The sequence below is a fragment of the Diadema antillarum genome, unplaced genomic scaffold (genome assembly GCF_040938485.1).
Source record: "Diadema antillarum isolate AM-2024a unplaced genomic scaffold, OU_Dant_1.0 seq00000957_RagTag, whole genome shotgun sequence".
In the NCBI taxonomy this organism is placed as follows: Eukaryota; Metazoa; Echinodermata; class Echinoidea; order Diadematoida; family Diadematidae; genus Diadema; species Diadema antillarum.
The window spans coordinates 409,541-436,558 of NW_027271805.1; the positions used below are offsets into that span (position 1 = coordinate 409,541).

Sequence of the window (27,018 nt, forward strand, 5' to 3'; positions counted from 1 at the left end):
GTTGTAGCTGAGACTTTGGGCTATCGTAAGTGTGCCCTTCATTTTTTCATACGACGTCGGCATCACGTCGAAAAACTTGGTTGAAAATGGCACGAGGCTTCGATGCAGCGTCATTTTGCTTAATACACAGGGCCTATGGAGCATGAAATAGGTCATTGCATAGCGCATCCGACTCGTAATCCTAAGGTCCCTGGTTCGAGGCTCACCCCTGCCAATATTTTTTTTTTCATTTTTTTAAACACTTTTTTTCTTCTTTTTCTTTAGTTAGTCTTAATCTCCCTTCCTAACTTTATCTTTTTCTGATTTTTTTACGCTTCTCCTTCAAATTTCTATAAAATAACATATTTTTTTCTTTATTTTTCTTTCTTTCTACTACTTTCTGTGCAATAGATGAACAACAACAATGGCTATCAATCCCATATTTTGCACATGTTTAGTTCATGTCACGTACATTATTTCATAAAATAACAACTACTTGATCAGACACCATCTTGGGTATGTAAATTAGGGTCAAAGGTCATAAATGTTTCATCCTGTATCTTGGTGAATACATGTCCTATCTTTCCCATATTTTGCACACACAAAGACCATGTAACAAGGATCATTTCACAAAATAACCACTTTTTGCTCAGACGCCATCTTGGGTGTGCAAAGTGAGGTCAAAGGTCATATGTACTTCTTTCTGTATTTTCGTTATGACGTGTTATCTCTATGGGAGGGATTTTTTTTAATGTGAAAATCGACATGCTTTTCTTTATCGAGCACTAGCTCTCACTTACCCTTCGGTGAATTTCTCCCAGATTTTATGTTGTACCTAAGACTTTGCATTTTGCATCTTGGTGAATACCTGTCCTATCTTTGCCATATTTTGCACACGAATATAGACGATGTCGCAAGAATCATTTCACAAAATAACCACTTTTTCCTCAGATGCCATCTTGGGAGTGTAAAGGTGGGTCAAAGGTCATATGTATTCGTTGCTGTATCTTCGTTATTCAGTGTATACAGAATTGGTACCAAAGATGGCAGATATGACTCCCTTTTCTAAATGAGAATCCAAACCTCACACGGCCAATGTCTCTAAACACAGATGAAACTTTTATTGTCATGCCTATTACGATCAGGACTCGAATCATTGATTAAAAAAAAAATCGGATCACCTTAATTTGTCAGTGATGACAAATTACAATCTCTAGTTACACTTGTGTTTCTTAGCCCCGGACTTTCTCTGACCCAGGACTATCGTTAGTCCCGTACCAATTTTTTCAGCTTTTTACACTCACCAATTAGTCCCGTACTATCTCTTGTCCGGGGCTAAGGAGAAAACTGACCTTTTTACACTCATATTTCTTAGCCCCGGACTTTCCAAACCACATGAATATTCATAATTACGCTGTGTACTGTACACGTACACGCACGCACCGGCAGCACTTGATTACCTCGTTTCTGATTGGTCAGTGAGGGTCGGACTTCGTCTCCGTCGCTTCGCCCAGGATTATTTTTTCGTTCTGTTTACACTCACTTGCTTGGCACCGCAATTGCGGTGCTAACCCCTGCTATTTTGCAGGGCCAGATAGTACCGTACTATCGGTGGGGCTAGCCCACTTTGGCAAAAACGAGTGTAAACAGAAAGTGGGCTAAGGATAGTCCCGTACCAACGGTGGGGCTAAGGCCCCCCCCCCCTTCTTAGCCCCACCGTTGGTCCGGGGCTAAGCAAAAATTTACAAGTGTAAAAAGCCCTTGAGAGTATCAGGAAGCACTATTTGTGGTAACCAAGCAACCCATGGGTTGTTTTCCATCTGGGAACAAAACTTCTGTTTGAGTCATCAGACAAGATTTGATAAATCCTAAATCAAATCCAAACCACATGTTGTGGGTCCAGTGGCTGGAGGCACAGATGTGAACATTAAATCTTTTGGCCTTGGTTAGTCACTTAGTACTTGAGTTGATAGAGAAGAGCAGGCAAACTAGTGTCAAATTCAGACTTGCTTTCAACTGCTGTATTTCCATGGATTGTAGCTCCATGGTATTTCTTAGGGTCACAGTCTAAGTCACATCAAGGAGTTATCAGACACGTGTCTGATAACTCCTTGGTCACATCATAGTCCAGTCTTCACATTGCAAATTTGTAGTTGCATTTGTGAAACTTGTTTCTCATTATGTCGAGAGTAACAGAGTCTTCAGACACTGAAATGAGTCTTCATATATCATTTCAGTTCTTTCTTCCATCTGTCCTGAGACTTCACCAAGTATCAATCAAAGGTGCATTTTCCACCAGTTCATGCACATGGATGCAAGAATATGTATGGACCTGTCTAGAAATGTGTGGTTAAACAGAAGTGTGTAAAGAAGTTAAGATCTGACCTCAAGCATGACCTCTGACCTCAAACATGTCAGACTACAAACATGCCTCCAGAATCACACTAAATGTAGTAGGAAAACTCCTGTGCCAAACGCTCAGCCAAATGTTATAATGTGAAATGCATTTTAGAGTATTGCTATTCAAACCTGCTCTCAGACTTTCAAAGATTATGAGATGAGCATGAAATGCATTCATATGCATGTTTTCAAACAAATTGAGACCTATCCTAAAGAGCTCATAGACTTCTATCCTCTATAAATGCCATGCTCCTTTCTTTCTCTTTGCACCTAATTTCTGTTCCTAAAATTGAAAGTAAAAACAGGAATAAACAGGAATTGCTGAGAAAGAGAGTGTGTGAAATTGTTTGAAGTTATACTGCTTCACAGAAATCAGTTGAATTAACACTTTTGCTAACATGTTCCTTAGTGCAGTGCACTCCCTAATGAACAAGGTAACAATAAAATTTTGGATACAACAAAGTAAAATTTAGGTCCCAAAATGATCAACTATACATCTTTATGTTTGTTTGGCTGTAACAAAATTTTGATGTAATAAATGTTAACAAATTTTGATGTAATGAATGAAACTGGCAATTCCAAGGACTCTGTTATTTTCAACTGAAGTAGCCTTTATGAAAAAACACTATAGTATATGGCTTTAGGTAAACCCATTGGACACTTGTGGCTTTTCTTATTACTAGTGTCAAAAATTTGAATAGAATTTTTCTATCTTTTCCATTGCCAGTGAGCTAGCCATAAATGGTGAACAGTTATCTTACTCTATATGCAGTTACAGATTTCCAGATAACTTGGGCATCATTGCATTTTTGCAGAGATTACCAAACATTTCCAGGAAATAGATATGTTAGTATACTGCACTCGAAAAGTTTCAACAAAAATGCAGATGTGAGACTTCTATCTCCAGAATTTAAAGACTACTACCAATAGCTTTTGACCTGGAAGAGTTCCAAGTGAAATGAGGTTCTGTTATGGAAGAAACAAACCAGAAGTGTTGGCAAGCACCTCATATATATGTGTGATATCAATTTGTCTGTTATTCAACTACAAAAAATTTGTTTATCAGATAGTTTGGAAAGGGGTATTCAATTTGGCTCTAGCATCTCTTGATTGACACTGAAAACAGTTTTGCTTTCCTGACCACCTACATACCGTAGTATAACCAGCTGGTGCCAAATAATAAAGTCATCATTATAGTAGGCTTGCTAAGGGCGAAAAAAGGGGTGATCGCTGCATTTTATAGTACAAATGTCCTGTTTGGCACACATGTTCCTCTGTACAATTGGAATTTTTTCATCTAAAGAGACAATCTGTATCTATGCAAATACGCCTTAATTTGCATAATTTATGCAAAAATACATATTTTAAAATATATGTGCATCTAGCGGAAATACCTAATTTGTTAGAAGTATTCTATAGAGTATGTGGAAACAATTCCTGTAAAAATTGATTTCATACCTATGTAAATCACTTTAAAAACTCCCCCGTTGAAAGCTGTGAAATGATAGCCGGGCCGCTGATTGGCTGATCGCCCGGCCGTCCGCTTCCCTGCACAGCGCAGTGTGCAAGATTCAGTACTCCATGGATCGGTGTGGTGTACACAATGCCTTGCACTCAACATGCGTGCTTGCCTTTGTGTAACGTAGCGGTTATGGCGGTGACCTCGCTGAAGAGCTCCCGTCAGCGCAAGTACACAACGCTACACAAACCAGACAATATGGCGACCAATTTGCATTGTGGTGTTGAGCTTCTTATGTGTGTCGCTCCACACCCGTACATGTCGCTACCATACCTATCGCATGTATTGATACACACACACCAACGAACACATCGAACAACTTCACAAATTCACACCTTGAAATCATGTAAAAATATGACTTATCGAATCTCAAACATAACGATAGCTTCACTGAATACATGGTTACACCGCAGGAGGAAAATATTTTGCCAAAAATCGAAAATTTGATGTAAATATGCCGAGTTTGGTATCAAACTGTTCGGCCGATCGCACTGGAAATCGTCGCACACATATGTTATAATGTTGTGGGAAAATATGTAAATGACGGGGGTAAAGAGCCACTGATGATGCAGCTTCTGTGTAGCTCCCGATTCATGAATGAAAAATGACGTCATTGTGATGCGTGCGAGGGCAGAAACGAATTGCGCATGCGCGGAGTTCAGGGTACAAGCCATGGTGTAAATAAACATAAAATTTTCATAATTACACAATTTATTGTGCAACAATCTCAATTTTTGAAAGAATTTCTCAACTATTAAGCACTGGATCTTGCAATACAAAGTTTGAACCTGGGATGGATGTTCCTTGGGTCAAAAGTAAATGATTCATCTGAAGAGACAAACTGTCTCTATGCAAACAACCTGTTATTTGCGTAGTATGCATATCAATACCTACACATCTATAGATAATCAGAACCAACAAAAAGCCTTTATGAAGCCTTAATGAAACTCCCCTTAAATCTCATCCTAGATAGATATAACCCATTCAAAACACTTCATGAAACAAAATGACAAAAGAATTCGAATAATTGAACCATCATTACCAGCTAATTAACATAATTACTAAAGAAAGTAAAGCAAAACACATTAGTTTTAAAGTTTTTCTTACAGTCAAAGAACTGCATTTTATAATGAAAACTACGGAAGTAGTATGCATTTCCTTTAGTCAAAAGGAAATGGTTTGTAATATCAAAACGCTATTTGTCTATGCAAATACCACCTAATAAGCATATTGGGCATATTAATACCCGAATGTACCAGAAGTCAATGGTCAAGGTCGACTTAAGAAATTGTATCAGTTTACGTGATAACTCAAGACTGGATTATGCAAATTTCACTAAACCTGGTCCAAAGATGACGTATGATGGGGCAAGTGATTAAGCAGTTTTTAAGTAAAATTGTCAAGAGGTCAAAGGTCAAAAAGCTCAAGGTCAGTGCTAAAATTTCATTATTTTCCCCATATCTGTGCAACGTCTGAAGGTACTTTCTTCAAACTTACTGACTGCATACAATGTTCTACCAAAATGAGATTCTCCGGAGAATTCAGGTCAAGAGGTCAAAGGTCAAAGTTCAGGTGAAAATGTTACAATCTTACTTTTTTTATCTGTATCTCGCAAATGGTTCAAGGTGTCTTCATGGAACTTGGTACTGGCAGGGATTTTCTAGGGAATTTAGGGGTCATTTGTCAAAGGTCAGGGGTCAAAGATCAAGGTCAATTGGGCCCTCAAAATTTCACTATTTCCCTCATGTTTTTGCAATGCTTGTAGGAGTTTTCTTGAAACTTAATATACACATGTATCACCTAATGGATATTCTCTGGGAAATTTCCTGCCAAAATGTCAAAGCTCTGATGAAAGTGCTATATTTCACTTTTTCTTTCATATCTTGAATGTTAATCAAGGTATCATGAAACTTAGTACACTAGTATATGTGCATGTTCTACCTGACAGTGATACCTTTGTTGATTATCGAAAAAATGTTAAGCCCTCCCCTCTCAAGTGTTCTTGTTTCCTCTTGATAAGTAGGAAAGGACATGGAATTCAGTGACATGGTATAGTCATCACCATCATTACATTTAATGTTTTGGTCGCATGGAAGTTAATTTTGATGCACACATAACCTCTGACATTCTTACCTTTTGTGCATGGCTCCAATCATGGGTACCCAAAGTGTAACATATGGGGTCAAAAATGAAGTTCTTGGAATGAAACTGATTCTCTCCTTACAATCTTCCTTACACTCTGTATTACTCACACACCAATTTTAAGAGCTGTTCCATGGGCAGTGCACATGTGATCAAACATCAAAACATCAAGTGTCTTCGTTCATAACTCCATGTCCATGTCCATTTCCTTTTTTTTTTTTTTGATTCATTTATAGAAGCAGTTTCAGAAAAACTTCAGTGATATATTAGTTGATAATTGCTATGACTATCATCATATACCAGAAATTCAGGGATTTGCATCTTCACCAAAGCATAGTGATTGAATCCATTATGGACAATAGTTATGAACATAAGATTTTGTGACCTGTGCTAAAGAAATTTAGCAAACATCCCTGAATTGATATCATATCCCCATTAACAACATTTCAATAAACAAAGGCAATGGAGTGGACCAACATATAACATAACTAAAGTTGCAATCATTCTTATTCTTTTTCACTGTAAGAATTTGCTGTTGTCAAAAAAGATTATGTTCATAACTGTAGGACACTACTGATGGTTATTTTAAAGAAACCGATTACTCTTATGCATCAAAACTTACAAGTAACTAGTTAAGACTAAAGAAATAATGACTTAAAATCAAATTAATTTTACAAAATTAATTTAAGATAAATGTTTTAATTTTATGAAGTTGACGTTATGTTCATAACTGTTGGACGTGGTGTCCAGGTTATGAACATAAGGAAGAGATGAAAGGAAGTACAACAGTATGTAGTATACAACACATTAAATCATTAGCAGTTTGTGTTTTTATACTGAAAAAGACAGAATAGTTTAGAATTGTTAAGAAATAGCTACATAACTTTGACATTGATATCAAATAAAAACCGAATCTTACGTTCATAAATCTTTTGTTCATAACCATGTCCACTTTCGTAATTGATGAAAAATTTTTAAAAAGATGTGAAATGCTTATGTGAAGTAATATTTTCTTATATTTTCATGTAAGCAATCCCTGGTGATACAAAAGTTTAGAAAATGATTTTCCATTACTTCAGAATAGGGCTGTATTATGTACATAACTGTGGACACTAAAAATTCAAGTGATGTTGCAAGTGATAGTATATTTTTAATATCAGAGTAATGGGGAATAAAAACCTTTTTATACCCCCGCCAAACGAAGTTTGAAGGGGGTATATAGGAATCAGCGGACGGTCGGGCGGTCGGGCGGACGGTCGGGGGCGGTCGGGCGGTCGGTCGGTCCGTTGCAAATCTTGCGTCGCGAACTACTTCCTCAGTTTTCAACCGATTCCCATAAAACTTGGCACAGATGTGTGCCTTGGGTTGTAGATGTGCAAGACGTATTTTTTGACAGTACCCAAAAGTACGTTGCCATGGTAACGGCATATTATGGGCAAAAATGGGTACAAATCTTGCGTCGCGAACTCCTCCCACAGTTTTTGATCAATTTTTATGAAATTAGGTACAGATGTTCATCTGAATATGTTAATGTGCAAGACACATATTTCCGCAGTGGCAAAAAGTGCGTTGCCATGGTAACGGCATGTTATTGGTAAAATATAGGGCAAAATGCTTCATGGCAAAACTGCTTCATCAGTGTTCTTCCAATTCTCATGGAATTCATATTGAATGTTTGTCTTAGGATATAGGTCAGCATGACACATTTCTTGACAGTGACAAAAAGTATGTTGCCATGGTAACAGCTCACATATTATGAGCCAAAATGATGGAAAATTTTGTGTTGCAAACTACTTCCTCAGTTTTTGCCCAATTTCCATGAAACTTGGTACAGATGTGTGCCTTTGGTTGCAGATGTGCAAGACGCATTTTTTGACAGTACCCGAAAGTATGTTGCCATGGTAACGGCATATTAATGGCAGAAGATCAAGGAAAGATCTTGCGGATTTAACTACTTCCTCAGTTTTTTGACCAAAGCTTATGAAATGTGGCACACACCTTGATCTTGGTGGGAAGATGTGGAAGACATATTTTTCGGACGTGTCGGAAGCTGCGTTGCCATGGTAACGGCATATAAATGGCAGAAGATCAAGGAAAGATCTTGCGGATTGAACTACTTCCTCTGTATTCGACTGAAGCTCATGAAATGTGGCACACACATTGGTCTTGGTGGGAAGATGTGCAGACATATTTTTTGGACATGTCGGAAGCTGCATTGCCATGGTAACGGCATATTAATGGTGGAAGATCAAGGAAAGATCTTGTGGATTGAACTACTTCCTCAGTTTTTGACAAAAGCTTATGAAATGTGGCACACACAATAGTCTTGGTGGGAAGATGTGCAAGACATGTTTTTCGGACGTGTCGGAAGCTGCGTTGCCATGGTAACGGCATTTAAATGGCAGAAGATCAAGGAAAGATCATTCCTTGGGTAAGACTGTCGTCACGGGGCGGGGGTATTAATCACCTTAAGTGATATTTTTCATTAATTGTTGGACTGTTACTCTGATCTCTTTTGAATACTATATTACAAAACAGCTATTGCAATATCAACTGCAATTGTGTGATTTATTTATATATGTTTGGTGGACACCAAAAATTATGAACAAAACCCTAAATATTAATAACATCCATATATTTTTATATGAAGAGCACATGGCATGCTCTCAATATAAAAATTTTTGTACTATACTACTTCATACATTTCATTCATCAAATGTCCAACAAAAAGCACAATCCTTCCTTTTAATGATGGGCATGAAATTGTGCTGTTTCTAATGTTACGTTTAAAAAGCCAAAAAACTTCATTTTTAAATCTAAAAATGGCTGTAAATACAAAAATATTATTCTAAATAATATGAAACTAGTCTTACAGCTTCCTTGGCTTCATTTTGTTACCTTGGTAAATCTTTATCAGAAAATAGCACCTTGGTGCGGTCAGCAAAATTCTATGGATGTTAAAAATATTGCAGGATGAAGGGTACCCATGATCACAGCCATGCACTTTTACATTTCTACCTGTGTATTTCTTTTAATTTAATCTCTGACATCTTTACACTAAAGCAGTTAACATAATTATTTTTTTTTTTTGGAAAAAGCTTCAAAATCATGTAGGTCATGATCATCTATACAGGTATTAGCTGATATGTGGTGGAATACAACATTCTTTGGACCGCCAGGGAGTTACATTATCCCAAGGGAAAACAATTATAACCAGGGAGAATATGACATTTACAATTCTCGTAAACAGTAGCCTGTGACGATCTGTTGACAAATCACATCCTAGTAATTGTAAAAGCCATCGAATATACTCTTTTATGGCTATGAACATATTATTTCTGCTTTGATTTATGGTTGAAATTGACTGATTTTAAGTCAGAGACTGAGATTATTTGACTTAAAGTATAACATCTCCTTTATTGTTCACATGACAAGTTTTGCATATTATTGCCGTATCAAAATGTTATTGTGTATAAAATTCCTAGCATAGTTTCCATGCCATAGTAGCTCATAGTATACTGAGTTAACTTTTTTTTTTCAGAAACAGACTTTGTTTCTAACTCAAGCTTGTAAGTTCTTAATGTGTGCAGATACCCTTGCATCCACATAATTTGGACAAGTTTATAATCAGTTTGATGTAAAAAGCCTCTTATTCGCTTGTTTGCCTACAAAATACAATAAAAAATCAAAATTCACACTTTCACTATGGTAGCGTTTTTGTAATGATTTTCTAACCATGACCTCAGTTGTGTACTGTTTGCAAGGGAAAAACATTCCTTTCGTAAGCAATATTGTTCCAATTTGCATCTGTTCATATGTAGGCCCTACTACTGTTGGATTTGCATAATCATATTTAAAGAGTGTCACTATCGATTGCTATTTTTCCCACCCTGCAAAGCATTTATGCAATGAGGGAAAATTAATAGCAAAAATCATTTCAAAGATCAATATGTTTTGAAATTGCACGTCTGGTGTACTTATTTACATAATTTATGCATAAAATGCGTAAGTTAATTAAATAGTATGGAAACAATTTAAGCAACTGAAAAGCATTGTTGTGAGAATATTGTCTTATTCTATCAGCTTTTTGGATATTAAGTTCAAAGCGATTTTAAGACATTGTCCCATTAAGGCTTTTTTTTTCTGATTATCTGTAGATGTGTAGGTATTGATATGCATATCATGCAAATAACAGGTTGTTTGCATAGAGACAGTTTGTCTCTTCAGATGAATCATTTACTTTTGACCCAAGGAACATCCATCCCAGGTTCAAACTTTATACTACAAGATACAGTGCTTAATAGTTTAGAAATTCTCTCAAAAATGGAGATTTTTGCACAGTAACTTAAGTAATTATGCAAATTTTATGCGTATTTAAATAGGTATGAAATCAATTTTTGCAGGAATTGTTTCCACTTACTCTATAGAATACTTCTAACAAATTAGGTATTTCTGCTGGATGCACATATTTTTTGATAATTTTTATATGTATTTCTGCATAAATTATGCAAATTAAGGCTTATTTGCATAGATACAGAGTGTCTCTTTAGATGGAAATTTTTCAATTGCCCTAGGGAACATCTATGCCAAGAAGGACATTTGTACTAAAAAATGCAGTGTTTACCCCCTTAGCAAGTCTACTATTACGATTTTTTTGGACCATGGAGTTTTCAGGAATGTGATATAACATGGTGGGGAGTGGTTGTCTTTATGTCCTGCTGAAATAATCTTTTACACTGGAGTGGAAACCGAAATGGGCATAAAGATATACATGCCATCTTTTAGTTGTGTGCATGTTGTATAGCATACAACCATGTATCTGAGGAAAATATACAGCAATCTTCACATGAGTCAAAGTCCTTTGAACTGAAGAAATTTCTGTGTTCATAAGGCTACCATGCACCCCCCCCCCCCCCCCGTGTCCCGGGGGGGGGGGGGGGGGGGGGGGGGGGCTCTAAAGGACCTCAAATTAAGTACAGTCAACCTCGCCTAAGTCGACCTCGCACAAGTCGAAAACTCGTCCAAGTCGAAACTCCAGAAACGTCCCAATTTTCTCTTTACTTGAATGAATGAATGAATGAATGAATTTATTATCCAAAGCAATAACAATCATTGTACATGTTTATAGTCGTATCAGTTACATAAAAAGCGAGGATAATAGGAACCAGAAAATAGCATGAATGCTAGTCAAGTCTGGCCCCTTACAATTTATGCAGTTATAAAGTATAATTATTTCTTAGTTTATTACCGTTCAGTAATGTGTTACGATTACCAAATATCAATAACTCTAGTACTAAAGAAAGGAAAAAAAATATCTGATTAAATGAACATTTTGTGACGTAATGAATCTACTGATGATAATCTGTAATCCATGTATATCAAAAACATAAACAATGTCTATATATAGCGAAAAGGTAGTATTTACATTTAAAAAGGTTAAATATATGCTAACAAAATGTCAGGAGTACATTAACTTTCTAACAAAAGTTCTACGACAGCTTTTCGAAAACTTGACCTTGATGGTTTCTTCCTAATTTTGATTGGTAGTTCATTCCAAAAAATTGTACCCAGGTAAGATAAACACTCTTTTCCCAAGCTCGTTTTTACCTTTGGTATATAAAGATTCTCATCTTCTTTTTTCCTTGTTAGCTCACCTGAGCCAAAGGCTCAAGTGAGCTATTGCGATCGCCCTTCGTCCGGCGTCCGTCGTCCGTCGTCCGTCGTCCGTCGTCCGTCGTCCGTCGTGCGTCGTGCGTCGTGCGTAAACTTTTTACATTTTCATCTTCTTCTTGAAAACCCCATGACCGATTTTCATCAAACTTGGCAGGTAGCATCCCTAGGGGGTTAGGAACTCAATTTGTTAAAATGGGCACCATGCCCCACCCAGGGGGCCCCCAGGGGGGCCCAAACCCCCCAAAATTAAGGAATCTGTAAAAATCTTCTTCTCTAGAACCAGAAGTGATAGAGCTAAGTTAATACTATGACTTAGTACATTGATGACTGTAGTTTCAAGTTTGTTCATGGCAGAATCAGGGGTGCCCCCCTTGGGACCCAGGGGAGGGGGGTGGGGGAGGGTTCTAATGGGGCCTAAATTGTACATTTTCATCTTCTTCTTGAGAACTCCATGACCCATTTTCACCAAACTTGGCAGGTAGCATCCCTAGGGGGTTAGGAACTCCATTTGTTAAAATGGGCACCATGACCCACCCAGGGGGCCCCCAGGGGGCCCAAACCCCCCAAAATTAAGGAATCCGCAAAAATCGTCTTCTCTAGAACCAGAAGTGATAGAGCTAGGTTAATACTATGAGTTAGCACATTGATGACTGTAGTTTCAAGTTTGTTCATGGCAGAATCAGAGGTGCCCCCCCTTGGGACCCGGGGGGGGGGGGGGGGGGGGGTGAGGAGGGGTCCTAATGGGGCCTAAATTGTACATTTTTATCTTCTTCTTGAGAACCCCATGACCCATTTTCACCAAACTTGGCAGGTAGCATCCCTAGGGGGTTAGGATCTCAATTTGTTAAAATAGGCACCATGCCCCGCCCAGGGGGCCCCCAGGGGGCACAAACCCCCCCAAATGAAGGAATCTTTAAAAATCTTCTCTAGAATCAGAAGTTATAGAGCTGAGATAATACTATGAGTGAGTACATTAATGACTGTAGTTTCAAGTTTGTTCATAGGAGATCCAGGGGTGCCCCTCTTGGGGGTAGGGGGGGGGGGTGGTTGGAAGGGTCCAAATGGGGGCCTGAATTGTACATTTTCATCTTCTTCCTGAAAACCTCATGATGGATTTTTGTCAAACTTGGCAGGTAGCATCCCTAGGTGGTCAGGATCTCAATTTATCAAACTGGGCACCATGCCCCACCCAGAGGGCCCCAGGGGGCCCCAATTCCCCCAAATTAAGGAATCTTGAAAAAATTGGGCCCTTATTGTACATTTTCATCTTCCACTTGAGAATGCCTCGTCAAATTTTGGTAGAGCTGTGAATGATTTAGATTAGTGACTGCGTGAAAGGTGAACTTGCGATACTCAGGTGAGCGCTAGACCCGCGGGTCTCTTGTACTATATCCATGTTGAATTAATGAACAATATTCTGACAGCGAATGTAGCAAATTCTCATTAATCAAGTCATACATAAAACTACAGATAGATAATCTATGCGTTGATAAACATCAAGTATCTTAAAATCAATCCATGAATAATGGTCTTGACCTTGTCATGTACGTACTGAATGTTATCACACGTAGTGCCATTTTTTGAATTAATAATATAGAATTAAGATCAACTTTTTTAGCTCCCCCCCCCCAAACTTCGATACCATATGTGATATGAGGCTGTATGAATGTCTTATATAGCAAAATCAAAATATTTTGTGGTACAAAGTTTCGCAGTCGGTATAGAATACCAACCTTTTGCGTATACATAATTTTACTTTGGCAATATGACTTTTCCATGTCAAATGTTTATTGTTGTCTACTCCAATAAAAGTTGTAACATCTACTTCATGCAGATCTGTATCCATGATCTGAATTCTGCCTTGCACATTAATTGCCTGTCTACGTCCTCTAATTAGCATGTAATTTGTCTTTGACAAATTTATAGTAACTTTATTAACATTACACCAGTCTAGGACTTTCTTTAATTCTGCGGTTATTTCTCTCAAATCTATCTCGTACTTTCCGACTGGAAATGTATGAAATAGATTGGAATCATCAGCAAACAATCTAAAAGTAAAGTAGTCACTTGAATGTCACTTCTTTCTTTAAAATAATCTCTCACAAGTCGAAGTTCTATGTCGAAGATATTTCAAGTCCAGATTTGTGGAAAAAACATGTTATTTCCATCACACAAGTCAAATCACGCGCATTGTGTGGAAAAGGTTCGCAAAAAATTCTTCTGTTTTGAAATTATTGCCAAAGTAAAAACAACATCCCCAAACAATTGACAACGCCTCTGAACTCCTGCGTTCGTTTGGCGATCTTTTGTAGACTAAAATGCAAATGTTGGATTTTGACATTTTTGATGTGACCACATAAAAAACACACATTACATGCAACCCATATCGATTATGGCAGTCCAATAATTTTTTTTAAAGTCAAACATAACAAAAACACTAAATACAACATATTGCTACCGTCTACTGTAATTTAACGGCCAATAAAACATATAAAGACGCTGTATTATGAAAATTCATCAGGAAATACAAGTAAAAAAAAATTGACTTCGCGGAAGTCGAATTTCGCGTAAGTCGAAGTGTTTTTGTCCGTCCCAATGGATTTGACTTAGGCAATGTTGACTACAGTCATCTATAAAAATCTTCTCCAGAAGCAAAAGTGACTTTGAATAGTTATGATCGTAGAGTTTGTGATGTTGCTATTGTATAGTAACTCATTTCAGTGTCTGAATATCAACTCCAAAACACATTTAGAAATGTTTTTAAACAGTGTGATTTCAAATTAGTTGTTTTTTATGCCTCCGCCACAAAGTGTCACCAGAGACATTGTGATTTCGGGGTGTCCTTTCATCCGTCCTTCCGTCAGTCTTTCTGTCTGTCCATAATTGATTTTGTGAACAGCGTAACTTCAGAACTGCTTGAGGTACCCAAATGAAACTTGGCTTACCGGTATATATGTAGAATGGACGAAGTTGTGCCTGTCATCTTTTGGGTGCACAAGCTCAAGGTTAAAATGTATAGATGTATTATTAGATAAAGATTCTCTCAGGAAAGTTTTTGGCCATGTCGTCAAAGGTCTTGAAAAGTGAAAATGATAGTCAAATTTCACTTTTTTCTCCATATTTCGGACATGGCTCAAAATATCTTCATGAAACTTAGTACATATACATGTACTGCCTGGCAGTGATTCTCTTGGGAATTTTATGGTCATGAGGTGGCAGGTCAAGATTCAAAGGATGGGTAAAAATGGTAAAATACTCCTATTCAATACCAAAATTACACTTTTTCTTGATGCCTTGGAGATTGCTCAAAGCATAAACTTAATCAAACTAGGTATGTACATTCATTACTGCACGATGCTTTTGTAGGGAAAGATTTTGACAAAGGGGTCAAAGGTCAAGTGAAAATATTAAAATGTCACAATTTTTCCCATATTCTGAAAAAAGCTCAAAGTGTTGTCATGAAAATTGGATGTTACCAGTTAATGATTATTTTAACAAATGTGGGCCATAGTTTTAAAGTGCAAGGGTTAAAGGTCAAGAAAAATGCTCAAATTCCCATATTCTTGTTCTATTAAACAATTTAGCCATCTATCCACTTGAAACCTAGTTTAAGGAAAGTAAACACTCAACACATTTGTGACAAACATTGTCATTTCTGTTTTTTGCCAATTATGTTAAACTGTCGTCAATTTGTACTATAGACCTATTGGGAGAACCATGCGATATGGCAAAGGCATACCAGTCGCCATATAGTGACATTTCTAGTTATAAGTCTGATCCCCTTCAATGGCATCTCCATCTTTTGTGACTGGTCTCCCCTGATTAGGTTGTGAGTCCGTCAGGTGCCAACAAGGTAATCACCATAGTGAGTGCAGGAGAGCAGGCGGACATGTCAGCATCTGACCTGTCCTCCATACAAACAGTCATCCCAGAAGAAAGCTCATCCTCCCAACAGTCTGTAGCCATCAAACTGGAATCGGGGCAGGAGCTAGACACAGACAGCATATGTATTGTCACCAGTGAGGAGATTATTCAACAGGTGAGCCTATCAGGATAAATCCTCCCTTTCCTTAGCAATTCATAATGAATAAAGGACACCATAACTATCACATTGGTCATTTGAGTCATTATCTCTTAGTACAAGTATATACCATGTACACGCTGGTTTGGTAATACATGTATTCAAGAAACCAAGCTTGGAGGAGAGCACTTTTGAATACTTGAAGTCACATAACTATGCCTAGTGTAAACTAAAGGGCATTTAGTAATCATCAGTACCGGAATTTCAATGTACACTGTATATCTAACTTATCTCCATTGAAATTTGAACTGGAAATCAATTGTATAAATCTTCAACTTCAATTTTATTCAACCTCTTTCTCCACCCACCTCACAAAATGATAAAGATGAGAAACATACCAACATGTAGGCCTAAGCATGAAAAGTTTAATAAGTTTTGCCTGAGAAGGATAGCAACATAAAGAAAGACTGTCCTGAATTGTCCCACCTTCATTGTCTGTGTATATTTGCTTGGTCAACAGATTCCATGATGAAATAAAAAAATTTTTTGTTTTCATCTGATCCTCTTTGAAGTTGAAATGATTGTATACTGAAGTAAGTCTTATGAGTCAGATGATATCAAGATCCTATTGCTCTCAGAGTTTGATGGAATAGTGATGGTGCCAAAAGTAGATGCCTAAACTTTGCTTAAGAACAACAACACACACACACACACACGCACACACGCACACACACACACACACACACACACACACACTCACACATGTCTTTAAAGGACAAGTCCACCTTCATATACATAAGGATTGAGAGAATGCAGCAATAGTAGTAGAACACATCAGTGAAAGTTTGAGGAAAATTGGACAATCCGTTCAAAAGTTACGAATATTTTAAATATCTGCGCAGTCACTGCTGGAAGAGAAGACTACTACAGTGTATGATGTCACATGCGTACAACTATATAAGGAAAATAAAAAGAGAATTTCACAAAACTTTACACACTTTTTGAATAAAGTGCACATTTCTTCGACTTGCTACTGACGTATGTTAAGGGTAATATTATTCCCCCTGCATTTTGAAAGAGAGAAGTCGAGTGTTCTTTTGTTATGAGAGAAAAATGGAAATATGTTGAATTTTCTTTATTCTTTCTTTATATCGTTGTACTCATGTGACATCACAAGCTATAGTAGTCTTTTCATCCAGCCGCGACTGAGCAGAAACTTCAAAAATTCATAACTTTTTAACAGATTGTCCGATTTTGCTCAAACTCTCACTGAAGTGTTCTACTAATATCGCTGCATTCACTCAACCCACATGTCTAAGAAGGTGAACTTGTCCTTTAAACAATGACCTTATCTTTATCTTTGTCTCAGGTTGAAGGAGGTGGGGAGTTGGTAGTGGGTTCAGCCAATGCAGAAAAGGAGCAGCAGTTTATAGAGATCACAACTGATGGATGAAAATCAGCAGAATGCAGAACCAGCCAACTTTTTTTTTAAAGTGACACAAAAACTGAAATGTTTTCATTGGAAAAGTAAAGTGTGAGAATTATGTTCCAGTCACATTGGCACCTCTCCCAACAACATCAAGAATAAAAAAGAAGAATGTCCTTTTTTAAAGGAACTCATAACTTCCATGGTGGAAAAGAAGAATTTTCTTTGTTAAAGAACTCATAACTTCCAGAGTGGAAGCCTTGCTTGACACAACCTCCTCAAAGATGCTGATCTCAGGAAAACTTGATGGATGTATGTCAGCAAGCATTACGAACACTCTGTTCCATCTTCTTTTTGTTTTGCTTTTATTTGCATTGCCCTCAAAGAGAGTGCCAGGGATATTGTTTTTGTTGTTGATGTCTGCCTGTATTGTAACACGATATTCAGAGCACTCATAATCAGATTTTGATAGAATCGAAAGGAGAAAACTTAGATTGTCTTGGGGGGGGGGGGGGGTGGTGGTGGGTTGATGTCCTTGGCAAGTTCAATGAACAAGGTGGCGTGACCTGCTGTGTTTGATCTAGCTGCCCTCCCAAACCAAACACAGATGGTGTGAATGCTGGCTTGAGAATTGGTATATCCATCACAACGGATGTGAGTCAGATGATGTCAGTTGGAAAATCACATTTTAAAACTAGTAGTTCAATATCTGAGCCAGTAGGAGCAGAAAATGCCTTTTGCGCAACAAATCCCTCGTGAGAAGAAATATCAGCAGCATCTGAAAGACAACTGCCTTTTATTGTTGTGCACTTGTAGTAAGAGAGCATTTGGTTTGGAATGAAATTGATTTGCGCAGATCAGTGGAAATATGAATAAAATCAGAAAAGTAATAAAGTTAGAAAATATTGTTTTACTGACAGTAAGTACCAAACAGCATATTATTGGGTCCTTGTGATATTGGTCTTTGGTATGTGACTGAAATGTTGCAGGCACAGAAATTCTTATTTTCTTGATAAATCTCTTCATATAGGAAGATGTGGGTTAGCTTCTGCTTTGTCCTTTGCTGATTCACTTTAGGAAGCTGGAAATTTTAGAACATTTGAAGCATGAAATTGTTGATAAGTGTAACATTGTTAATGACACATTCATATGATTGACAAAACTCTGTTGAGATTCTTTAAAAATGCAGTGCCAGTGACTAACTGATGTTCAAATAATCAGCGTGTGTACAATTTGATCAATTTTGTGCATTGTTTCATTTGCTAGTCATGAAATATTGTTCAGTTTTAATATCTTTCCAGATGTAACCCCTTTCAGTGGTAGGAATACATGCAGGACAATTAGCCAAAAAAAAAAAAAAAAAAAAGTTGTTTAGGCGTACCGGTTGATGTGAAAATAGGGAAGATAGGTTGATATTTTTTTTTACGCGGCATTGTGCAGTGAAGTGAACACTGTATGACTCCACATGGTGAAGTAAAAAAAAAAAAAAAAAAAAAAAAAACTTGTGAAAACAACCTAAAAAAAATAATGCGACTATACACACAGATTGAATAAAAACAAGCAGATAAATTGCACACAAAAAAAATGAACGTTGGGAAACTCAAATGAGAAGTGGTGAAATACGGGAAAAGATGGGGACTGTGCTGAAGTAATAACAATTGCAATATCGATATTCAAATTATTGTGCTATTTTGATTGCAATAGCGAAGAATCTTTCTTGGGGGGAAATCTCTAGGATCGGTCTCGTTACGCCAATACAACTTTTTTTTTTGGGGGGGGGGGGGGGAAGGGTCTTATTAAGAACATTCAAAATGTATTTTAATTTGGAAGGATCACAGATCTTCATACGAAATAGAATACTTCTTTACTTACTTGCCTTGTGTTATATGCTATAGCTGTTGTCACTTCATTTCATTGTGTTCCATAACCTTTCTCACCATTGCCCACATATATACATAATCATCAGGCAATTGCTGAGTGTTTCTATAAGCATAGTAAACTCTTTTCTCGTATTGGTTCAATGAAGAAAGAAAAAAATTATATGTAAAGCATAGAATCAATACTGTTTTTCTTGCAGGGGGATTACAGGAAGGAAATTCACAAGAAATAAATGATGATCACTCACAGAGTCTGAGCATGAGATATGATACCATTCAAGAGTATGACGCTAATGTGAGGACATAATTAAGATATCAAGTCAACTATGGAGGTTGACCACTATGTTAGTCATGCAAGGCATGTCTGCATTCTTGTATATAAAGCAATGATGTTATTTTGTGATTGTGTCACATTAATGAAAACCTTGAATAACTTGCTGATTTGTGAAACACTTAAAATACTTCAAGGACATGTGTGTGGCTGATGTTTGAAATTGAGGCATTTTGTACACTCTATATTTGTTTTAGTTTCCATTGCTCAAAGGGTAGATACTTGTTTCATTGACCATATTATTTATGCTAATTATGTTAACCAGGATAACTTCAAATAGTGTGATTGTGTACACTCTGTTACATCACCTATTGTGCAGTTGTTTGGCGGACACTATCAAGACCAACTAGTGACCTGTAAAGGACTCTCTCATCATACAAATCTTATTGATATTAATGTGACGTAACTGCAGTTTGCAAAATTTCAGTTTGTCACGCACAAAAGAGGAATCAGAAAATGTTCAGGAGTGTGACAACTGTCAATCACGTTGATCATTTGTCGTTGGTTTATTTGTTTGTTTGTTTGTTTGCTAAAGTCTGTTTTTCAGGTTGACATAAAGGTTGCACAAAAATGCAATTAGTTGGGTGCACCAGATCCATGAGATATGTGCTCTGTTTTCACATGTATGTGATTATATGTGTTACCCATCTGTGCCACTACTATGTTACTGTGATTCAAGGGAACATGTCAAGTATCTCAAAATTTAATTTGCCATTGAAAAGAATACATTAAAATATGCGACTAACTGTTACCCACATTTTGAAAAAAAAAAATGTAGTTTGATAAATACAGATTCAAAACATATTTTATGGAAGCACTCAATATTGATAATCACCCACTTAATGTTTGTGTATGTTGTGATTGTGGAAATATGCAATAATATAAAGGAGTACATGATCTTGAATGCACTATACTAGATTATATGCATGACAAATGCTTAATTAGCCCAAGTGCAGGTTTATTTCACTGAGGTCAAATGATGAGTTGAAATAGAATTACATGAGGGCTAATTATGCACTTGAAGTGTATATTAGCTAGAATTGTGCATGGAAGAGCATGCACCTGTAGTTCTAAATACTAATAAAGTGTATTCTTGGCATTGATTTGTTTGGGCTTGATATGGCCTTGGCTAGGACCATTTTAGTTTTTGCACAAATGGAAAAATAAAAATCCTAGCATACACACTATAACTTTCTGGTTGACTGAACATTTTAATGCACCACCCGTGGAGAATTAACTTATTCCCTCCAAAAAGGGTATAAATTATATCCACATACAGGTGTCATCCAAATTTAAATACACTGTAACACCAGATTCTCTAAGCAAGAATCAAAAAGTATAGTTCAGGCTGTGAATTAATGTCATGTGGTACTACTTCAACCAGTCACAAGTCTTGTTATCAATGCACCATTATAGGACAAGTCCACCTTCATATACATATTATAAGGATTGTGAGAATGCAGCAATATTAGTAGAACACATCAGTGAATGTTTGAGGAAAATTGGACAATCTGTTCAAAAGTTACGAATATTTTAAATATCTGCGCAGTCACTGCGGGAAGAGAAGACTACTACAGTGTATGATGTCACATGCATACAACTATATAAGGAAAATAAAAAGAGAATTTCACAAAACTTTACTTTTTGAATAAAGTGCACAGTTCTTCGACTTGCTACTTATGTATGTTAAGGGTAATATTATTCCCCCTGCCTTCTGAAAGAGAGAAGTCAAGTGTTCTTTTGTTATGCGAGAAAATGGAAATATGTTGAATTTTATTCATTCTTTCTTTATATCGTTGTACTCATGTGACATCACAAGCTATAGTAGTCTTTTCATCCGGCCGTGACTGAGCAGAAACTTCAAAAATTCATAACTTTTCCACGGATTGTCCGATTTTGCTCAAACTCTCACTGATGTGTTCTACTAATATTGCTGCATTCACTCAACCCACATGTCTATGAAGGTGAACTTGTCCTTTAACTATCATCATGGTATTGTGTGAGTGTTGAAATAATGTACTTCAGACTTGGGCTTACATGTGGTTTGCTCAGGTTCCCACATGTTTACAATAATTAGTTTGAGATTTGATTCAGGATAATGCACTGGTAGTGGCATGATTATTCATTGATATCTTAATTGACAGGACGGACTTGTATATTTCAATGTCTTTGTGATAAGTCTTGGTGTCCAATTACTGGTATTGTGGTGTTGTATTGCCACCCATTCTTAAAGGATTGTCTAATACAGTGAGGAGTAGAGGTACCGTATACTTTTACATGATATATGATTTGATTAAAGAAAAACAGACACACGCAAGTTTGAAATATGTGAAAAATTAAAAGTTTGATATCATATCCTGCCTCCTGTTCTAATTTTGAAGTAATTGAAATATGAAGCTCTGTATTGTTTATAGGGCACGTGACTGAGGTAATTATGAATTAATCTATTGTGTTGCATGCCAGATCGCCTGCATGCTTAACTACATCATAAACCTCAAAGATGAGTGTGGTAGCCAGCTTTTGTGCTGTTTCTGTGATAGGTTTTTCAATAAAATCTGACAAGTTGATGTAATATCAATAAAAAAGTGCACTTAATCAGTTGTCACAGACCGTAGCAATGAAGAGTAATTGCAGTACATGTACTCCTTTTTGCTTCATCGTGTCACTGCTGATCAAGTGTACTCTCTTATCATTCTACACCACGATGATCAACCTTTTCCATTCTAAAGTTACGTATCATTGGAAAGCCTAAATCTAGAAGATGCCAAAACTAGGAAATTAATATTTGGTGATTTTGTATGGCTGTCATGGGGATAAGTTATAGTGTATCCTACATTGTACTTGCAAAATATAGCTGAATCTGAACAGAAAAGTGCTTGTTGTTATGAAATAATAATAACTCCTCAAATGGACATATTCCAGTAATCAGTGAAAAGCGTAGACGAATATCTCTAGGTTGTCCTTAATAAACAAAGAAAAATATTCATTTGATGATGATGAAGTGATGGCACTCAAACTGAACTTAACAGATGATAGTCTGATGCAAATTGTCATTAGGAGACAAAGTTTATTGGTTAGGGCTCTACACAGAGGACTGCCTATGTATGATGATGATTGTAGTGCAAATGCTATGCTGCTTGATGCTCAGAGGGGGAAAACACCCTCTCCAACCCCCCCCCCCCCCCTTTCCCAAAAAGATAATGATAATAATGATAATGATCATAATAGCAAGAGATTACATATAACCAGTGAAAAGTGGCATGGGAAACAAATTCATTTTTTGTATGTACATGGTGCAAGTTTTGTTCTAAATTGCACAATAAACAAAAGTTGATTAACTTTGACATTCTGCTCCTATTTTATTGTGCATTGTATTTGTTTGCTCTTGAAATTCCTATGATTTTCATGTTATGCTATTTGTGATTCATCTTACTGGACATCTTGTCTGAATGTTCTTTTTCTCATACTACATGTACATCCAACAATTACTGTGTACAGTGTACTATTATTTTGTTGTTATTTACTTGGGTCAGTGCTGAGTTTGTTGATGTATGTTATCAATACCAGAAATGTCCTATTTATAACTACTGAATTCCAAATGTTACAATCAAGTCTATGTACTTCAGATAATGATTAGTGCATGTTATCTGTATCATTTATTGCTATGAAGTGAGCATGCTGAATAATTGCAAATAAAATCAGCACTTCCATCCACAAGTGTCATGGCACTTCAATAAACTATGGCATTTCCAATAAACTGAAAAGTCTTACTGCATCTGGGATAGAGTTGTGTGAACCCTTTCAATGTAGCACAAATTAGACTTAAGTTCTTCACAAGTCATGGTTGTATAAAACATCCACATACTGTCTATCTTCCACTCCTATCAAGACTGGGTTAAAATCTATATGCAAAAAAGTACCCCCCCCCCCCCCCCAATCAGATTGGCAAAACTTTTACCGGTAAACAAAATGGTTTTTAACACTCATTGCCTAACATCAGAGTGAAAAATGAGAAAGATATGTTTGAGTGATGCATGAGTGAGCACATATCAAAGATGAAATGGTCACTTCTCAAAAGTCATACGAGTCAGTTTTTTTTTTTTTTGGGGGGGGGGATGTGGAACAAAATTTTGACAAATTTTGTGTCTTGAGTATGTCAAGTACTGTTGCTTAACCATCCATCAATTATCCCCCTTACACCTATCATTATGCTTCCCTCTTTTTTGTTGTTGGATGAGCACAATTATATGAAAATAAGTGACTATTTTCATCCCTCTTAAAATTAGCAAGATCCATTTAGTTTATTGAAAGAATTGATATTACATATTTTTACGTGCACAGTACTCTCCGCTTAATTGACTAAAAAATTGAAAAAGAGTTCTCAATGTGTGTTTTATTTACCGGATAATCGGGTAGGCATTCCGGATAAACAGGTTGAAATTCTCCAAATTAACCCAATCTTTAGGTTGATGTTCTAATCATGTGTAGTGTACAACTGATTCACTGTGTTACTGGTACAAGTAGACATGCCTATTGAGCTTTAGCTAGCTCGCGAGAAAAACATAATAAACTAACTCCATTGAGACTCTAACCTTTATTCAGGCCATTAATTGAAAAAGACAAAGCAACTTACAGTTCCCATGAAACATGGGGACACAGCAGAATTTGTTGCAGCATTTAGCTGTATATGCATATAGGAATCTAGTTTCAAAATGACTGATGATTAGAAGCATGCATGTGGCTTGATGAGGACTTGGAGCTGAAGCAGATTGGTTCGCAAAATTACGCTGAAGACACTTAAACTAAGGCTGTTGTGTGACTTTAGATGAGCAGTGGCGGGTGCTGTTCGTTATTCCGAAGGTTCGCTATTCCGAAGGTTCGTTATTCCGAAGGGTCGTTTATTCCGAAGGGTCGTTTATCCGAAACGCGCAAATTCCCTATACCCAGAGGTACGTTAATCTGAAAATGAAAAAGGGTTCGTTGATCCGAAAATTTGTGGCATTATTCCGAAGGTTCGTTATTCCGAAGATTGGTTAATTGGAAAATGAAATTCGGAACAATGAACCTTCGGAATAACGAATCTTAGGAATAAAGAGCCTTCGGAATAACGAACCTTCGGAATAACGAGCTGTAACCGCAGTGGCTGTAGGTGACATACCGTGCTGTGTGTCTGACGCAGAGAGGTGTGTGATTACTATGTGGCATCTGCATTGTGAATGAATTAACATGCTCTCCGGTTACTCGGGTAAGATGCTCTGCTGGACACTACCCCATTGGCGGAGAGTACTGTGCCAACATGTAATGGTACATGCGGGAACATAGCAGGTAATTGTTTTGGCATTATGCACACTTTCAATATGAAGCAAGAAATATGCTAAATTGCACCATTAATTGTACCATTAATGTGAAGCAAGAAATGCTGAATTGTAGGCCCTACCATTAATTGATAAATGCGTGCAGTTGTATATGGTTTATTTACTAATGGTTTATTTTGGGTTTTTTTTTTTCAGTTTCAGTAAGTTTTATTTCTCCACCTGTATAAAACAAAAATAAGTATGACAATATCGAACATTTACCAGTCATGGACATATAAACAGGAGTTCTCAGTACATAATCATGTAAATAATATGTATATTTCATGACAACAAATCTGTAAGTATACAGCTGGAGGAGACCGTTTGTCATTAAGCAAATCGCTTGACTTGGACAGTGGCCTCTTAAAGCATTACAGCTTGGAACAATTCTTTTTTCTTTTTTTTTAAATCTGAGAAAACAGTATGCATGCACATATAGAAGATATAATGTAAAACTTTCAAGTATATTTTAAATGTAGTTTGACTGAAAGGGACAACACAAGGTGGAATGATACAAAAGGACAAATAGAAAAAAAAAAGAGGAGAATTAGGGACAAGAATAAGGGGGTACCTGAATAGGAAAAGTACAGAGAAGAGAACTACAGGGAAGATTCCAATTGAGTTTTTGTTTAGCTCTTTTTTAGCTCTTTTTTTTTTTTTTACAATCAGAAAATCGGTTCAGCCCATCTGTTTAGATTAACGGATTGCTAACCAAAAATGACCAAGTTTGATATTGGGAATAAATGTGAAACTCACTTCACAGACCTCCTTCAAACTTTCACTGCTGTGCTTTTCTTTCAGACTAACATTTAAGTGGTCTGGAATTGTCCTTTAACCCATACAGACAGTAACACAGTGTTACAACCAGGGATATAGGTGTACACATCGGTTGCATTATAACAGATATTTTCTCTCTTTTTTTTTTGTTCCGATCTTTTTAAGATTATATATTTGTACATTATATTTTACGTAAAGGTTTTGAATGGAAACCATAGCATACATTTTTCCTCTTTTTTGTTACGTGTACATTTTGTTTACTATGTGTGTAGGGCCTACATGTATCATGCAGTCAAAATTGAGTAAGCTGCCTGTGACTTTTCAAGAAGTCACATGATTAAATAATCTCTGAAGCATCATCTTCTTAAGCTAAACTGAGAAAGGGGAGTGGGAGGCACTGAAACTTTTTTAAATAAGTAATTTACTGAACAAACACAAATTTTACGCAACAAAACCTTTGGCCTGATGGGCCATTTCATAAACCTTCCCACGCAAGTTGCCATTGCATTTCACTACTGCAGTACTACCTTGTAGACTCTACAACCCTGTAGCCTTGAATACAGATTCTAAACAGTCGATCAAAACAGGGGCAGTTCTAATGAGGTAATTTATTCTGGCATGTACTGCAATTATTTATTGATGCCTTGAATGGGTTTTGTGGCTCATCCTTTGGGATTGCTCGAGTGGACAATATATTTAGGAAATACACTGTATACATAACCACAAAGATCAAAGGCAGTACAGAACTGTCCATTGCCAGCACATGTTGCATAACTTTTAATTGGACCCATCCATGCATTTACCTGTTCCTCTCAAGGCCAAGAGCAAGTACTAGTAGATGGCTAAATCCATGTGTGTGTGGGGGGGGGGGGGTACCATTTTAAAGATAAGAGTCGGTTTTAAAGATAATAGTTAAAGCAATTCTGGTGCCATTGATAAAACTGAATATTCATATCTGACTGAATTGATATAATGTGTTGCCATCAGGTCAGATCCATTACTCTTGTGATTACTCATCTAATTCATCCCCATCTATGGCCATGACATAGCAAGTTGGTCTTTTTTCTCTCTGCTGTTTTATGTTTCATTTTCTTAGGCACCAATGAATCAATCTTCTTTCCAAAATCAAAGTTGCAGATGATACTGGATGGCTGATCTAAATTACTTCCATATCATAACATATTAACTGATCTTAGCAGCCCTACAGGATTGTGTGTTTCTTGCTGATTAATTTTTTGGTGTGTGAGGTTTCAGCCTGTACGTTTTACAATAACAAACGAATTCTGTACTTGCGTGGAACAAAACAAAGTGTTTTTGTATTTCTTTATATCACCAGGGCATTGACATGCAACACGCTTGATCCAGCTGCATGTCAAGATTGATGAATTGTTATTATGAATATCGTAATGGATTTATGGGGAGGTGAATGCATTGTAGCATTTCACATCTACTGCACAGCTATGGCTGTACATAATCATATCAATATATCCTTTATTCACTTAAACCAGGGAGATGAACA

General features: G+C 36.9%; 1 protein-coding gene across 2 annotated transcripts in view; it reads left to right on the forward strand.

The window, feature by feature from the left end:
* Positions 1-17,654, forward strand: part of LOC139741858 (uncharacterized) — a 77,130-nt gene extending 59,476 nt beyond the window's left edge. For both annotated transcript variants that reach the window (XM_071652434.1, XM_071652433.1), the window contains exons 9-10: positions 15,540-15,752; positions 17,104-17,654. In XM_071652434.1, the coding sequence (XP_071508535.1) occupies positions 15,540-15,752; positions 17,104-17,187 (297 nt within the window). In that variant the 3' untranslated portion in view covers positions 17,188-17,654. The remainder of the gene's footprint in view (positions 1-15,539; positions 15,753-17,103) is intronic.
* The last annotated feature ends 9,364 nt before the right edge of the window (positions 17,655-27,018 follow it).